The sequence below is a fragment of the Chiloscyllium plagiosum genome, unplaced genomic scaffold (genome assembly GCF_037043375.1).
Source record: "Chiloscyllium plagiosum isolate Xiang-an unplaced genomic scaffold, Cpla_swu_hap1 HiC_scaffold_43, whole genome shotgun sequence".
NCBI lineage: Eukaryota > Metazoa > Chordata > Chondrichthyes > Orectolobiformes > Hemiscylliidae > Chiloscyllium > Chiloscyllium plagiosum.
In genome coordinates, this window is record NW_028270181.1 from 20,723,438 (window position 1) to 20,740,631 (window position 17,194).

A 17,194-nucleotide genomic window follows, 5' to 3' on the forward strand; every position below is an offset into this window, starting at 1 on the left:
CCTGCTAACATGTTCATTTTGGAAACCCCTGGTTAATCCTGGAGGAGTTCAGCCGATATCTGGCAGTGACCTATACTTGGGACAATCGCTCTTGCTCCCCATAATAACATGCCGTCCTCCGTTAGAACCGGGTGACCATTTAACCAGATGTTAATTTTGATTGGTTCTGATTTGGCTGTTGCTAAGCAACATAACTGTTCCAAACCAGCAGTAGATGGACTTTCCAGAGTGTGCACTCTCCTGGATATGGCCTATGAGTTCTTTTACTCAGTTCAGGCCAAGTGTGAGTCTTTTGCCATCTTGTGTCCGCATACCTGCAGCAACTACAATGGCTTGCTGGCCTGTATCCTGAAGAAAACTTTAACTGTCTGCCCGAGGCTTAGCTTTGTTTTGAGATTTTGCTGTGACCTAGAGTCCCTCTATTCAGGATGTGTCCTGAGTGAGGCTAAGCCTTCACTCAAGTGGTGTTCCCCAAGCTCAGATGGACTGGTGCAGGTATTCATTTCCATTGATATATCTTATAACTCATATGTTCCACTTGCCGCATTTTCCAATGACAAAACCAATTGTAGTGCCTGTTTGAAGTTCAGTTAGGCTTCAGCTAGTAGGCACTTTTGCATGATTACATCATTAATCCCACATACCGAAAGGTCTGTCAGCATCTCACTTGGGGTTAAACCAAAACTACATGCTTCTGCCAGTTGTCTTAACCTCATCAAAAACTCAGACAGATTCCCCTGGTTCTCAAACTGTTGACTAAAACTGATAGCATCTCAGAATTAGAGATGGTTTGGGTTCCTAATATTCCTTAACTAAATCTGTTAACTCTTGAAAGGGCTTAGTATCTGAAGCCTCAGAAAATATTAGGCTCCTAATAACCGAAATAGCTGCGGATCCACAAGCTGTCAGGAGAATTACTCATTGCTTTTCATCTGCCCGAAGGTCATTTTCCTGGAATAGCTAACACATTCTTTACACATACTGGGCCCAGTCTTTGACAGTGGGATTGAATGAGTCAAGCTTTCCAAACAATGGCATGATTCCAAAAATGCTCATCCCAACTCAAAGACAACTATTGCAAGCAAATTTCTTCAGGGGCATGTTTTCCTCTCATTACCACTGAATTAACTCCACAAAGTCATCCTTTATTTGCACATGCATAGTACATAACATTGACCTAGTTGGCTCAGAGCCAGCTCCCAGCATGCACAAAACCCCTGACACTCCTCTTTTTTTTTATATAATTTTACCCCCACACTACCACCTAAGTGCGGTAGTGCTTATTTTATCCCCAGCACCCATGGTGTGTGTGTGCAGGTGTGAGACACAGTGACACTCCTGTTTATATCTGTCAGCCAGGATTCAGTGATTGGAACAGCTTAACAGCCCCAGTCAGGGAACTCATCCACCTGGCTGACCTCATTCCAATCATTACACTTACATTGATTTTCAATCTTCAATTTGATTCCCGGCATGAAGACTGAACTCAACCCTTCCCACCTTCAACTCAATTTTGGGGGAGGAAGTCAGGAAAGTGAAAGGCTCACCACTCTAATATTTCCCACCTCCTTCCATGCTCTCCAGTGCCCATTTCCTCCCAGCCTGCTCCCAATAGGGGTTAATATTATCCAATGTTTCACCCTGTTACAGTTGGGACGCTGCAATTGTTTAAAGGAGAAAGACTCGGTTTTATATCACTCCTTTTATAAACTCAATTTGATCAAAAAGTGCTTTACTGTCGATCAAAGTTCTTAGGAAATGTATTAATTGCTACAAAGTCAGGAATTTGTCTGCCAATTGATGTAGTGTCCCACAAACAACAACTCAAAAATCTGTGTCAGTGAAATTGAGGGAGAAATATTGACTGGGTGACTGGAGAGAATTCCTTTGCTGTTCAAACAGTGCCATCGGAATTTTTATGCCTCCTTTCGAGTACATATAGCACCTGAGTTTTAAATTTCACCTGAAAGATGGCACCTCCAACTATGCAGCACTCCCTGCTGTGGAATGTCAATATTTGTTCAAGTTTCTGCAATGGAATTTGGAGCCACAACCTTAAGACTCAGAGTTTTGACACTTCATAAAACATCTTACTGCTATTTTGTAGCTTTAACATTGTGGAAACATATTTTTGACGTGGTGCTCTCTCACACATTGAGTCAGACAACTAAACTGCAGACCAAAGGCAGGCAGCACAGTAGTTAGCACTGCCGCCTCCCATTGCCAGGGACCCAAGTTTGGTTCCAGCCTTGGGTGACTGTCTGTGTGGAGTTTGCAAGTTCTCCCTGTGTCTGTGTGGGTTTCCTCCAGGTGCTCCGGTTTCCTTCCACAGTCCAAAGATGTGCAGAATAGGCGGATTGTCCATGGGACATTGCCTGTAGTATCCAGGGATGTGTGGATTAGGCGGATGAGCCATGGTAGATGTGGGGTGGGAGGTGCTGGTTCTTGCTGGGATGCTCTTCAGGAGGTTTGTGTGGACTCGGTGGGCTGAATGGCCTCCTTCTGGACTGTAGGGATTCTATGATTCTATGAATGTCACCTGAAACACATCATTGCCATAACAAACACAGCTATTAATGTACCAGAACGGTCACACATTACTGTTTGTGGGAGCTTGCTGTGCACAATTTGGTTTCCAACATTCCCAAATGTGATTATATCTCGAAAATACTTTGTTGATGTGAAGCACTTTGGGAGATTCTGAAGTTGTTGGAGGTGCTATATAAATGCAGTGTTGTCCTACCTAATGTGAATCTATCAGGATACATTATTGTTGCATGAAGAGAACAGCCTTGCTCTCCTCTGTTACACCAATAATTATTGGCTATATTCTGTCTTCTCTTTTTTAGAAATGAAGTATGCCTTACTGGGTGCTGGAATAGGAATATTTCTCGTTGTCTCATTTGTCCTAATTAAGATTTACATGATCAAAAAGCACATTTATGAAAATGAGTTAACAGGTAAGATACAGTGACAAGGCGCACTATTCCTAGGTGCCTTATCTTCTAATATTAGCATGAGTGAAGTATGACTAATTCTCCTCAGGCACAAACACGTCAGCTTTAAGTAAGAGGTAACAATTTGGGCAAATGCACTCTTTCACCTTATGTTGCTTCAATCTCATTATTTCCTCTCAGCTTGCATTCTCAAAGCTTCACTAATGAAAGTTGAATAAACTTCTCTTTCTCTGATGCATGCTTCACAGTCAGAATCTCCAAACTGGCCTATGATCAGGCATGTAATGAACCCTAGCTTCTTGCTGAAACCACATTTTAATACGTCCTAACTCCCACTCTATTTATTTTCCCACTGGATATCTCAGTGGTGTCAGGAACACACAAACAGAAAACAAGAAGGGATGTCTTAGAAACCTGGGAGATGTCGGCCTGTCCTGCTCCATTTCGAGAAACTTTACCCAGGTGGGCTTTTTCAGACTCTCCATTCAAGAGAACGTCAATCGCTGTTTACCCAGTCAGCCCTCAGAGTTGTAGTCAGGCCCCTGTGTTGTCAATGATCTGCATTTTGAATAAAGAATCCCAGTGGCTGCCCTTGATCAATGTTTTGGTCAGGTTGGAATGGGACATTTGAAACCAACACACAATGCTGTAGAAATTCAGCAGGTCTAACAGCATCTGCACAGAGAGAAACAGTTAGCGTTCTGAATCTGGTATGACTCTTCTTCATTGGATGACTCCCTTTGTTTCTTTGTATCTGTCTCTTGCCCAGATCCTGCAAGGCAAGAAGAGGGCTGAAGGAGAGTCGGGGTGGGGGGGAGGGCACAGTAGGTTAAAATTTCCCTTTCAGGGGTCAATGTACAGTCCATAATCTGGCAGCAAAGGTGAAGGTGCGAAGCAGACAGTCTGCAGGTCAGGCAGCATTGGAGAAGCAGGAGAATCAGTGCTTCGGGCACACACCCTTCTCCACCATCTGAAGTCCTCACTTTCTCCTAGTACCAAATCTTTGTGTCATACAGACAGCTTTGCACACTGCTGGAATCTGAAAAAGGTTTATATAAAAGCTTTCGTGCCGAGACAGGTTTGCACAGCCATCACTAACAGAAATTGTTAAACTATTAAAAATCTTTATGAGTCTTTAGAAAGGCTTGTCAGTAGCTTACTAGTAAACAATGGCCTCATGTTTAGATAACAACTTCTAACTCTGCTTATTTATGTCGTTAGTTAGCAATGGCTCAGTCCAATTCTGCGTGACACTGCTGAATGTCTTGTTCTGACAATGTCCTGCTGTCTAATCAGATATTTCCCAACCAGTGTTTACCTTTGTGCATCTGAGGAGTCCAGTCATCAGCAAAGTGTGTCAAACATTGCAGCAATAACAGTTTTAATCATCTATTCAAAACAAGGCTCTGAGTTAGAAGTTCCTTTAACCCACTCGCATTTTGCTGCATATAAATCAATCTGCATTGTATTTGAAACAAGGAATGTTGGAAATTACAGCAGGTCAGATAGTATCTGTGGAGAGAGAGAACAAGCTAACGTTTCAAGTCTAGAGGCATTGTATTCAACTGACTCAATGTACTGAAAATGCTAAACTTGGAAAAGCAGGTTCTGAACATTCTGCTACTTCTCAATGGTAATGCAGCAAAACGTCAAGACTTCCTTGCACCCTATAATATCCCAATGCAACCAGAAGTTACTATTATAGTGACTGTGTTTTAATTACCTCTAATAGCTCACAAAGAGTTAGCAGTGCATTACCTGGCAGTTACCAAACCGCAAGGTCCTGTTGACATTTACAAATCATTCAAGATTTACTTTTGTGGTTTAGCTGAAGATTATAGGTTAGGTTTGAATCTTTGTCTTATCTTGCCCTTTCCACTACAGTATTCTGAGGTAGATATGAATCCCTGTGCCCATGCAACCTAAAGAAGAGGTAGTTAAATGTTCAACCTATTAGAATTACGTATTTGGCCAAGTGTCAATTTACGCAGAGTATCCAAACCTTCCACATGGCAGGTGCCACAGTTATTTAAAGAATTCATGTCAAATTCATGAGCCACAAAGACTGAGGGACACTTTTGAATGATATAATCTGCAAGTTCTTAATTTGGGTTGACATTGCTATCCCATTCAGGTTCAATCTCTGATACAGTCCATGGATAGAAGCCCTAACCTCAGCTCCATGTAAAACTGCACTGTCCAATCTCATTAATGAAACATTGCAGGCTGATAGTGCTCCAATTTGCAAGATGCATTCTCAGATCACAGCAAAAAGCAGGCCATCAGAATGCCTTCCTATTTACAGCCCATCAGTTTTCATTCTTCAGTGAACTGAGGAAGAAACCATTTTTCTTCAATGACAGTACATTATTCATACATAAACATATCAGCAATATATCAGTAACTTGTCTCTGTTTCATCACATTGGACTGTGGAGCTAACTTCCGGGACACCCGTACCAATCAATCCCACCATTCCGTGGCCCAACATTTCAACTCCCCCTCCCACTCTGCCGAGGACATGCAGGTCCTAGGCCTCCTCCACCTCCACTCCCTCACCACCCAAAACCTGGAGGAAGAACGCCTCATCTTCCACCTCGGAACACTTCAATCCCAGGGCATCAATGTGGACTTCACCAGTTTCCTCGTTTCCTCATTTCCCCTCGCCCCACCTCACCACAGTTCCAACCTTCCAGCTCAGCACCATCCTCATGACCTGTCCGACCTGCCAATCTTCCTTCCCACCTATCCACTCCACCCTCCCCTCTGACCTATCACCTTCATCCCCACCCCCAGTCACCTATTGTACTCTTTGCTACCTTCTCCCCATGCCATTTATCTCTCCACCCTGGAGGCTCCCTGCCTTCATTCCTGATGAAGGGCTTTTGCCCCAAACATCGATTTTCATGCTCCTCGGATGCTGCCCGACCTGCTGTGCTTTTCCAGCACCACTCTAATCTAGACTCTGATTTCCAGCATCTGCAGTCCTCACTTCCTAACTAGAAATTACAGTTTCTCTTGCAGTTGGTTCTTGATCTTAAACATTCCAAAGTAAATTCAAAAAGAAGGGAGTGTCCCCCTGCAAAAAAGTATGTTAATGACATTTCTCTATTTTCAAAGGCCAAATTTAGGAAACAAAATAAAAGTTTCTCACTTTTAGGTTCCCAGAAGGGGCTGGGAACCTAACATGTGACTTCAAAAAGGTTAATAAGGCATTCCAGACATTTTACTTTGAATTATACCAATCTGAGGGTTGTGAGGAGTTGGCGGGCCAAGCTGGAGTCCTTTTACAAAGATCTGGAGCTCCCATGTGTGTGAACCGCAAATAAAAGTCTTTTCTCAATGCCCCCTTATCAGAGCAAGAAGTGCAGGAGGCTGTGAAGCAGCTTCAGAGTAGAAAGGTGCCTGGTCCTGATGGTCTTCCAAGTGAATTCTATGAGGAATTTATAAGCATATTGTCAGGCCCGATGCTCTATATATTCAATGACTCGTACACTCATGATCGTCTCCCGCCATCTCTAAGAGAGGCCAATATTTTGCTTATTCTTAAAAAAGGGAAGGTCCCAAAGGACTATGCTTCTCACAGGCCCATTTCACTCTTAAATGTTGATTTAAAATCCTCTCTAAGACTCTCGCGTTAAGGCTGGAAACTGTATCACCTTCTATTGTTAAAGAGGACCAGACGGGCTTCATAAAAGGGCCACAGATCCTCCAATAATGTTAGGAGGCTGCTTAATGTAACCCAAGCGTGTCAACAACAGTCAATACAGAGTTTGGTGATTTCTCTAGATGCAGAGAAGGCATTTGACTGAGTTGAGTGGCCGTACCTTTTTTATACTCAAGAGCATGTTTGGCTTGGGCGAAACCTTTGTAAAATGGGTAAAGATCCTCTCCAGTGGCCCTCTCACTGCGGTCATCACCAATGGGGTACGATCAAGCAATTTTAGTAACTTAAGGGGCAGCTGACAGGGCTGTTCCCTTTCACCATTGCTTTTAACATCGGTGATTGAACCGTTGGTGGAGGTCATTCGTAGGCATCCTAATATACTAGCTCCAAAAGTGGGGTCAAAATTACATTAGATTTTGTTGTATGTGGACAATGTCCTAAGTTTTTTGTCAAATCCAGCAGTTTCGGTGCCTTGCCTGATACAATGTATCAGCTCATTTGGCACCTTTTCAGGGCATAAGATTAATCTTCCTAAATCAGAAGCTATGCCTATGGGTGGTCTTACGAAGGTGCTAGGTCTTGAGGGCGAATCTAGATTCCCATTTAAGTGGTCACAGAGGGGGTTAAGTATTTAGGTTGTTTAAAGCTAATTTTGTTCAATTATTTGACAAAATCAAATAAGACCTTCAAAGCTGGGAGGCGCTTCTGGTCTCATGGCTAGGTCGGATAGTTCTTATTAAGATGAATATTCTTCCCATTTGTTGTACCCTATATGAATGCTTCCCCTGATTTTCGATAAGCAAATGTTCAGGAGACTGAACGGCTGGTTCAGCTCATTTATGGGGCATTGTAAGCAGCCCTTTATTAGATTAGATTACTTACAGTGTGGAAACAGGCCCTTCGGCCTAACAAGCCCACACCGACCCGCCGAAGAGCAACCCACCCATGGCCAATTCACCTAACCTGCACATTTTTGGAGTGTGGGAGGAAACCCACCCAGACATAGGGAGAATGTGCAAACTCCACACAGACGGTTGCCTGAGGCGGGAATTAAACCCAGGTCTCTGGCGCTGTGAGGCAGCAGTGCTTACCACTGTGCCACTGTGCCGCCCACTTAAAGTAAATTAGCGAAACTGCAATTGCCTCACACACTGGGGGGAGTGGACCACCCAGACATTAAAAACTATCAACTAAGATTGCTTTTATCCTATGAAAGTGATTGAATTTGTAGGGACCCTCCTTCAATATGGTTAGATATCAAAACCTCTCAGGCAAAGTGACCCCTTATTAGCTTGCTGGTTTTGGACAAAATGAGGACAGTTAAGAATTTTGCTATAATCCAATAGTTATCGATACTGTTAAAGCATAGAGGGCAATTCAGCAGAGGGAAGGCAATATTGGCAAAACATTTTTTCTTACACGTGTAGTGGTATACTGGGTTTTCAACCGGGGATGATGGATCAGGATTCAAACATTGGGCAGCTAGGGGTGTGTCTTGCATGGGAGATTTATGTGAGGGAGATGCAATAATGCCTTTTGAACAGTTAGCGTGGAAATACGAGCTACCTAGCAGGGACCACTTTCGTTTTTTTCAAGTTAGGGATTGTTTTAAAAAAAAACACTACACTTTTGACTGATCTCTAGAAATCTGACATAGGGTGCTCAGTGCTAAGAGTACACTTTCTGTCAGCACTTTATATCATCAATTGGCTTTGCAGGGTGTAGGAGAGAGAGCTAGGCGTTGAGGTCTCCTCAGAGGCATGGAAGATATTTGGGAGAATGCAAGAAAGATATCAATTTGCAATAGGACCCATGTTTTACAGTTGAACGTTCTCCACAGGGTCCACTTGGCTTCTGATCGCTTGTCAAAATTTAAATCAGGCGTATCTTCAACATGCCCCAAGTGTAAAGTTAGTACGGGCACACTTACCCATTGTCTCTGGTCCTGTGGCAGTCTTCAGACATGCTGTAGTTCTGTGGCAGGTGCAATGGAGGAGATTTTGGGTGTTAGGGTGGAGAAGGACCCGATCTCTCCTCTTCTTGGCCTGCCCTGTGTGCTCGCTGTAGATGCGCATAGGGAAAAAAACCTTTTCAACATGCCTCACCTTCTGCACAAGAAAGAATATCTTGTTAGGTTGGGTGACCGGAAATCCCCCAGGCTTGTTGGGTTGGCGTAAGATTGTTATGGAGCATATCCCCTTGGATTTTCTCACAAGTATGCTACACCACAAAACTGAGAATTTCTATAAGACGCGGCAGTCCTTTTTGGACTACCTGGACACAGATTTGTCTGCCACACTAATAAGGACTTTTATATAGCCTCAACAATGTGCTTTACGAGTCCAATATCCAGAGAGGTGCCACTGCGAACGTATGAATATGTGAAAATTAATGCTCTTGATATTTGAGAGTTACTGTTTTGTTTTACTGAGCTGTATACTTATTATTTATTAGTTTGTTGTTAGTTATTATTTATTTAGTTAAGTAGTTAGTTGGGTTTTTTTTTAAAATTGTATATATAAATTATATATACGGTGGCTCAGTGGTTAGCACTGCTGCCTCACAGCACCAGGGTCTCAGGTTCGATTCCAGCCTTGGGTGACTGTGTGGAGTTTGCACATTCTCCCCGTGTCTGCGTGGGTTTGTTCCGGTTTCCTCCCACAGTCCAACGATGTGCAGGTCAGGTGAATTGGCCATGTTAAATTGTCTGTAGTGTTAGGTGCGTTAGTCAGAGGGAAATGGGGCTGGGTGGGTTGCTCTTTGGCAGGTCGGTGTGAACTTGTTGGGCTGAAGGGCCTGTTTCCACACTGCAGGGAATCTAATCTAATCTATGTTTGTACATGAGGGCGGTTTGGGTTTAAAAATTTTTTTTGTGTTCTTTCTTTGTATTGTTTTGAATTGTATTGCTTTGTATTTGTTGTAGTATTAAAAAGTCTATTTTTTAATAAAAATATATTTCAAAAACAATGTGACCACCCCAACGTCAATAATTAAGCTGCAGGATGCTGCCTGCCACTTGTGTGCCCAGAGGATTGCTTCTTCCCCGCTCAGGCTCACTCGAGTCTCTGAGTGAATTTAATCCCTCCACATGTCACAGGCTGGCTTTGGGGAGCACACCTGCAGTTCATAGACACGCATTGAAGGAGGCAGTTCCTCAAACCAAATTGTCATGTACAAAGTAAAGGGTTAATTAAGCCTTTACTCAAAGGATAGCTACTGCATGCGTATGTACGTGATGTACTATCACATGACACGAGAGTGCTAGTCTATCGGGTTCCAGAGACATTGTCTCTTTCCATCACTTCCTGCATAGTACGTCTAATTAAAACCTGTTCAAGATCACTCCCCCAAGTCCCGATCTTAGTTCCCAGCTGCATAGAATCATAGAATCCATAGAATGCAGGCAGAGGCCATTCAGTCCATCGAGTCTGCACTGACCCTCTGAAGAGCACCCCACACTGACCCATTCCCCCCTACCCTATCCCCGTAACCCCTCAATTCCCATTACTAACCCACCAAGCCTCCACATCCCTGGACACTCTGGGCAATTTAACATGGCCAATCCACCTCACCTGCACAGTTTTCGAGTGTGAGAGAAACTGGAGCACCCTATACACTTCCCTATAAGCAGACTTCTATTCTTCACATCTACTGTATCACATCATGTCATAATCTTAAAGGCAGCAAGCAAAATTAAAAAGAAAACGCTTTTTAAAAATGTCCAGTTATTAATATCCAAAGAAATGAGACCCAAGACTTTGAAGGTTCACTTTCAGTGTCTGTGAGGGAGTTTGATATACATTAAGATCTACCCCAATACTGAGACTGTAGTGCAGCAAGGTGACCCAGTGGTTAGCATTGCTGCCTCACAGCACCAGGGACCCTGGACTCGATTCCAGCCTCAGGAGACTGTCTGTGCGGAGTTTGCACGTTCTCCCTGTGTGTGCATGACTTTCCTCCAGGTGCTCCTGCTTCTTCCCACAGTCCAAAGATGTGCAGGTTAGGCGAACGGGCCATGCCAAATTGCCCGTAGCAGTCAGTGATATGTAGGTTAAGTGCATTAGTCAAGGGTAAATGTAGAGTAATAAGGGAATGGGTCTGGGTGGGTTACTCTTAGGAGGGTCGTTGTGGACTTGTTGGACACTGTAGGGATGGAAAAACAAAAACTAAAATTTACTTACACACAAATGTACAAGCCCTAAACTAAAAAAAAACTAAAGAACTGCAGAAGCTGGAAGTTGGAAACTTTAACAGAAATTGCTGGAAAAAAAACGCAGCACATCTGGCAGTCCAAAGACGTGCAGGTTAGGTGAATTGGCCATGCTAAATTGCCCATAGTGTTGGGTGAAGGGGTAATGTAGGAGAATGGGTGTGGGTGGGTTGCTCTTCGGAGGGTCGGTGTGGATTTGTTGGGCCGAAGGGCCTGTTTCCATGCTGTAAGTAATCTAATCATCTGTGGAGAGAAAACAGAGCTAATGCTTCAAATCCAGTGATGAAGGGTCAGCAGACCCAAAATATTAAACTGCTTTCTCTCCACAGCTGCTGCCAGATCTGCTGAGTTTTGCCAGTAATTTCTGTTTATATCCAAGTTCTAGTTTTTTTCTGGTGTGTATAGTGCATATATCACGCAAGGGACAGACTTTTTTTTGCTTATAACTGATTTTATGATTATTAGTTCAAAATAATGACCATCCATTATGGTAAAATATTGCTGTTCTGTTCCAGATACTCCATCCAAACAAAGCCACTCATTAAGGTAAGATTGGAACTTTCCTCAGACAGAATAATGAAGACTGCCAATTAGTTTTGGCTGATCATTACAAAGTATTCACTAAAATAGTCCTGCTGCAGACCAAGTTTGAATGATGTTTCAGCATCGATTTATACTTAATTGCAACTTTAAGATACAACAAATCTCAAGGGGCTTCATAGATATAAGGAGAAAAATAAATTTGGAACCAAAAAAAAAGTATTCAGAAGGGTAACCAAAACCCGTCAAAGAGATGGTACTTAAGAAGGCAAGGGAGTTGGAGACATGCAGGGTATAGAGTAAAGTCCGCATCTTTGAATCTACGCTTCTGGAGACATGACCAATATTGGAGCGATGGAATGATGAGAAGGTGTGGCAGTATTTAGAGTCAGAGAGACAGAGAGTTCAAGGAGAAGGCTCGTGGAGTAAAGAACTAAGTATGAGATGAATAGGAGGCCATGATTGTAAAGAGTTTGAGACATTGGCCATGGAAGAGGATGAACTCAGTGGTAAGGAAAGATCATACAATGACCAAGTCATAAAGCTGTACAACACAGAAACAGGACGTTTGGTCCAACTTGTCCATGCTGACCAGATATCCTAATTAATCTAGTCTCATTGGCCATCACTTGGCCCATATCCCTCTAAACGTTCCTATTGATGTACCCATTCAGATGCTTTTTAAATGTTGTCATTGTATGAGCCTCCATCATTCCCTCTGGCTGCTCATTCCATATACGCAGCATCCCCTGTGTGAAAAAGTTGCAGTCAGCCTTGCAGGTTTGCTGCTGAGTCAGACAACTGTGCAGGTTTGCTGCTGAGTCAGACAACCGTGCAGGTTCACTGCTGAGTCAGACATCTGTGCAGGTTTGCTGCTGAGTCAGACAGCTGTGCAGGTTTGCTGTTGAGTCAGACAGCTGTGCAGGTTTGCTGTTGAGTCAGACAGCTGTGCAGGTTTGCTGCTGAGTCAGACAGCTGTGCAGGTTTGCTGCTGATTCAGACATCTGTGCAGGTTTGTTGCTGAGTCAGACAGCTGTGCAGGTTCACTGCTGAGTCAGACAACTGTGCAGGTTCACTGCTGAGTCAGACAACTGTGCAGGTTTGTTGCTGAGTCAGACAGCTGTGCAGGTTCACTGCTGAGTCAGACAGCTGTGCAGGTTCACTGCTGAGTCAGACAACTGTGCAGGTTTGCTGCTGATTCAGACAGCTGTGCAGGTTCACTGCTGAGTCAGACAACTGTGCAGGTTTGTTGCTGAGTCAGACAGCTGTGCAGGTTCACTGCTGAGTCAGACAACTGTGCAGGTTTGCTGCTGATTCAGACAGCTGTGCAGGTTCACTGCTGAGTCAGACAGCTGTGCAGGTTTGCTGCTGAGTCAGACAACTGTGCAGTTTCATTGCTGAGTCAGACATCTGTGCAGGTTTGCTGCTGAGTCAGAGAACTGTGCAGGTTCACTGCTGAGTCAGACAGCTGTGCAGGTTTGCTGCTGAGTCAGACAGCTGTGCAGGTTTGCTGCTGAGTCAGACAACTGTGCAGGTTTGTTGCTGAGTCAGACATCTGTGCAGGTTTGCTGTTAGGTCAGACAGCTGTGCAGGTTCGCTGCTGAGTCAGACAACTGTGCAGGTTCACTGCTGAGTCAGACAGCTGTGCAGGTTTGCTGTTGAGTCAGACAACTGTGCAGGTTTGCTGCTGAGTCAGACAGCTGTGCAGGTTTGCTGTTGAGTCAGACAACTGTGCAGGTTTGCTGCTGAGTCAGACAGCTGTGCAGGTTTGCTGTTGAGTCAGACAACTGTGCAGGTTTGCTGTTGAGTCAGACATCTGTGCAGGTTTGCTGTTGAGTCAGACAGCTGTGCAGGTTTGCTGTTGAGTCAGACAACTGTGCAGGTTTGCTGTTGAGTCAGACAGCTGTGCAGGTTTGCTGTTGAGTCAGACAACTGTGCAGGTTTGCTGTTGAGTCAGACAGCTGTGCAGGTTTGCTGTTGAGTCAGACAACTGTGCAGGTTTGCTGTTGAGTCAGACAGCTGTGCAGGTTTGCTGTTGAGTCAGACAACTGTGCAGGTTTGCTGTTGAGTCAGACAGCTGTGTAGGTTCGCTGCTGAGTCAGACAACTGTGCAGGTTCACTGCTGAGTCAGACATCTGTGCAGGTTTGCTGTTGGGTCAGACAGCTGTGCAGGTTTGCTGTTGGGTCAGACAGCTGTGTAGGTTCGCTGCTGAGTCAGACAACTGTGCAGGTTCACTGCTGAGTCAGACATCTGTGCAGGTTTGCTGTTGGGTCAGACAGCTGTGCAGGTTTGCTGCTGAGTCAGACAGCTGTGCAGGTTTGCTGCTGAGTCACAGAACTGTGCAGGTTTGCTGTTGGGTCAGACATCTGTGCAGGTTCACTGCTGAGTCAGACATCTGTGCAGGTTTGCTGTTGAGTCAGACAGCTGTGCAGGTTTGCTGCTGAGTCAGACAGCTGTGCAGGTTTGCTGCTGAGTCAGACAGCTGTGCAGGTCTGCTGTTGGGTCAGACATCTGTGCAGGTTCACTGTTGAGTCAGACAGCTGTGCAGGTTCACTGCTGAGTCAGACATCTGTGCAGGTTTGCTGCTGAGTCAGACAGCTGTGCAGGTTTGCTGCTGATTCAGACAGCTGTGCAGGTTTGCTGTTGAGTCAGACAGCTGTGCAGGTTTGCTGCTGAGTCAGACATCTGTGAAGGTTCTCTGCTGCGTCAGACATCTGTGCAGGTTTGCTGTTGGGTCAGACAGCTGTGCAGGTTTGCTGTTGAGTCAGACAGCTGTGCAGGTTTGCTGCTGAGTCAGACAGCTGTGCAGGTTTGCTGCTGAGTCAGACAACTGTGCAGGTTTGTTGCTGAGTCAGACATCTGTGCAGGTTTGCTGTTAGGTCAGACAGCTGTGCAGGTTCGCTGCTGAGTCAGACAACTGTGCAGGTTCACTGCTGAGTCAGACAGCTGTGCAGGTTTGCTGTTGAGTCAGACAACTGTGCAGGTTTGCTGCTGAGTCAGACAGCTGTGCAGGTTTGCTGTTGAGTCAGACAACTGTGCAGGTTTGCTGCTGAGTCAGACAGCTGTGCAGGTTTGCTGTTGAGTCAGACAACTGTGCAGGTTTGCTGTTGAGTCAGACATCTGTGCAGGTTTGCTGTTGAGTCAGACAGCTGTGCAGGTTTGCTGTTGAGTCAGACAACTGTGCAGGTTTGCTGTTGAGTCAGACAGCTGTGCAGGTTTGCTGTTGAGTCAGACAACTGTGCAGGTTTGCTGTTGAGTCAGACAGCTGTGCAGGTTTGCTGTTGAGTCAGACAACTGTGCAGGTTTGCTGTTGAGTCAGACAGCTGTGCAGGTTTGCTGTTGAGTCAGACAACTGTGCAGGTTTGCTGTTGAGTCAGACAGCTGTGTAGGTTCGCTGCTGAGTCAGACAACTGTGCAGGTTCACTGCTGAGTCAGACATCTGTGCAGGTTTGCTGTTGGGTCAGACAGCTGTGCAGGTTTGCTGTTGGGTCAGACAGCTGTGTAGGTTCGCTGCTGAGTCAGACAACTGTGCAGGTTCACTGCTGAGTCAGACATCTGTGCAGGTTTGCTGTTGGGTCAGACAGCTGTGCAGGTTTGCTGCTGAGTCAGACAGCTGTGCAGGTTTGCTGCTGAGTCAGAGAACTGTGCAGGTTTGCTGTTGGGTCAGACATCTGTGCAGGTTCACTGCTGAGTCAGACATCTGTGCAGGTTTGCTGTTGAGTCAGACAGCTGTGCAGGTTTGCTGCTGAGTCAGACAGCTGTGCAGGTTTGCTGCTGAGTCAGACAGCTGTGCAGGTCTGCTGTTGGGTCAGACATCTGTGCAGGTTCACTGTTGAGTCAGACAGCTGTGCAGGTTCACTGCTGAGTCAGACATCTGTGCAGGTTTGCTGCTGAGTCAGACAGCTGTGCAGGTTTGCTGCTGATTCAGACAGCTGTGCAGGTTTGCTGTTGAGTCAGACAGCTGTGCAGGTTTGCTGCTGAGTCAGACATCTGTGAAGGTTCTCTGCTGCGTCAGACATCTGTGCAGGTTTGCTGTTGGGTCAGACAGCTGTGCAGGTTTGCTGTTGAGTCAGACAGCTGTGCAGGTTTGCTGCTGAGTCAGACATCTGTGCAGGTTTGCTGTTGGGTCAGACAGCTGTGCAGGTTCACTGCTGAGTCAGACAACTGTGAAGGTTCTCTGCTGAGTCAGACAACTGTGCAGGTTTGCTGTTGGGTCAGACAACTGTGCAGGTTCGCTGCTGAGTCTGACAGCTGTGCAGGTTTGCTGCTGGGTTAGACATCTGTGCAGGTTTGCTGTTGGGTCAGACAGCTGTGCAGGTTCACTGCTGAGTCAGATAACTGTGAAGGTTCGCTGCTGAGTCAGACAGCTGTGCAGGTTCACTGCTGAGTCAGACAGCTGTGCAGGTTCTCTGCTGAGTCAGACAGCTGTCCAGGTTCTCTGCTAAGTCAGACAGCTGTGCAGGTTTGCTGCTGAGTCAGACAATTGTGCAGGCTCTCTGCTGAGTCAGACAGCTGTGCAGGTTTGCTGCTGAGTCAGACAGTTGTGCAGGTTTACAGCTTATAAAACAATAATTATTGTTCCTCAAATTCAATAAAATCAGTCCCAACACTGAAAATACCTCATAAAATGAGCAACTCTTTCAGGAATAACGTTTTCCCATACTCCATCTCGGATTACCCAGAGTGTTTTATTATTGGTGACCAATGGGTGAATTTAGTCTTTCTGACACAGAGTTGAAAGAAATTGTGACTCATGTAAGGCTTGATGCGTCTACCAACTACAGAGATAGCCAAGGTGCTGGAAGGTACTGTAGAGTTTGAACTCATCTCAAGTTGGAGGACGGTGCTGTCATAGGCTATATATAGATGAAGCTTTGAAGGGGTAGGCCCACATTCTTGGGAGATTGTGGAGGCAATGACAGCAGAAAGACAAACTTTTCTGGGATGTACGGTGACTACAATCAGATGGAGATTAGTGAATTTAGCAAGCATAGTCTCACTGAGGTAGCTAATGAAGAGAGGTATGGGTGACTAACATTTTGTCAAATGTGACCAAGGTTAATTTTTAAGGACATAGATTGAAGCAATATTTGGTGAGTTGTTCCAATTTGTTACATTTTAATGACTATGCCAATGACACCAACATTCGAGGTGTAGTGGACAGCCAAGAAGGTTACCTCAGAGTACAACGGGATCTTGATTCAATGGGCCAATGGGCTGAGGAGTGGCAAATGGAGTTTAATTTATATAAATGCAAGGTGCTGCATTTTGAAAAAGCAATCCAGAGCAGGAATGTAATGGTAAGGTCCTGGGGGAGTTTTGCTGAACAAAGAGACCTTGGAGTGCAAGTTCATAGCCCCTTGAAAGTAGAGTTGCAGGTAGCTAGGATAGTGAAGAAGGCGTTTGGTATGCTTTCCTTTATTGGTCAGGGTATTGAGTAATGGAGTTGGCAGGCCATGTTACTGCTGTGCAAGAAATTGGTTAGGCCACATTTGGAACATTGCTTGCAATTCTGGTCTCCTTCCTATTGGAGGGATGTTGTGAAAAGATTTACAAGGATTTGCCAGGGTTGGAGGAACTGAGCTGTAAGGAGAGACTGAATAGGCTGGGCTGTTTTCCCTGGAGCATCAGAGGCTGAGGGATGACCTTGTAGAGGTTTATAAAATCATGAGGGGCATGGATAGGATAAATAGACAAGGACTTTTTCCTCGGGTGGGGGAGTCCATAACTAGAGGGCATAGGTTTAGGATGACAGGGGAGAGATATAAAAGGGAACTGTGGGGCAACTTTTTCACACAGAGGGTGGTACATGTATGGAAT

General features: G+C 45.0%; 1 protein-coding gene across 7 annotated transcripts in view; it reads left to right on the top strand.

Annotated features, from left to right (window-relative positions):
- The window catches only part of LOC148137451 (uncharacterized), a 77,952-nt gene that overhangs the window by 42,282 nt on the left and 18,476 nt on the right, over positions 1-17,194 (top strand). For 6 of the 7 annotated variants that reach the window (XM_087982285.1, XM_087982287.1, XM_087982289.1 and 3 more), the window contains 3 exons: positions 2,850-2,960; positions 3,323-3,419; positions 11,349-11,379. In XM_087982285.1, the coding sequence (XP_087838411.1) occupies positions 2,850-2,960; positions 3,323-3,419; positions 11,349-11,379 (239 nt within the window). The remainder of the gene's footprint in view (positions 1-2,849; positions 2,961-3,322; positions 3,420-11,348; positions 11,380-17,194) is intronic. The other variant, XM_087982291.1, reaches the window with a different exon arrangement.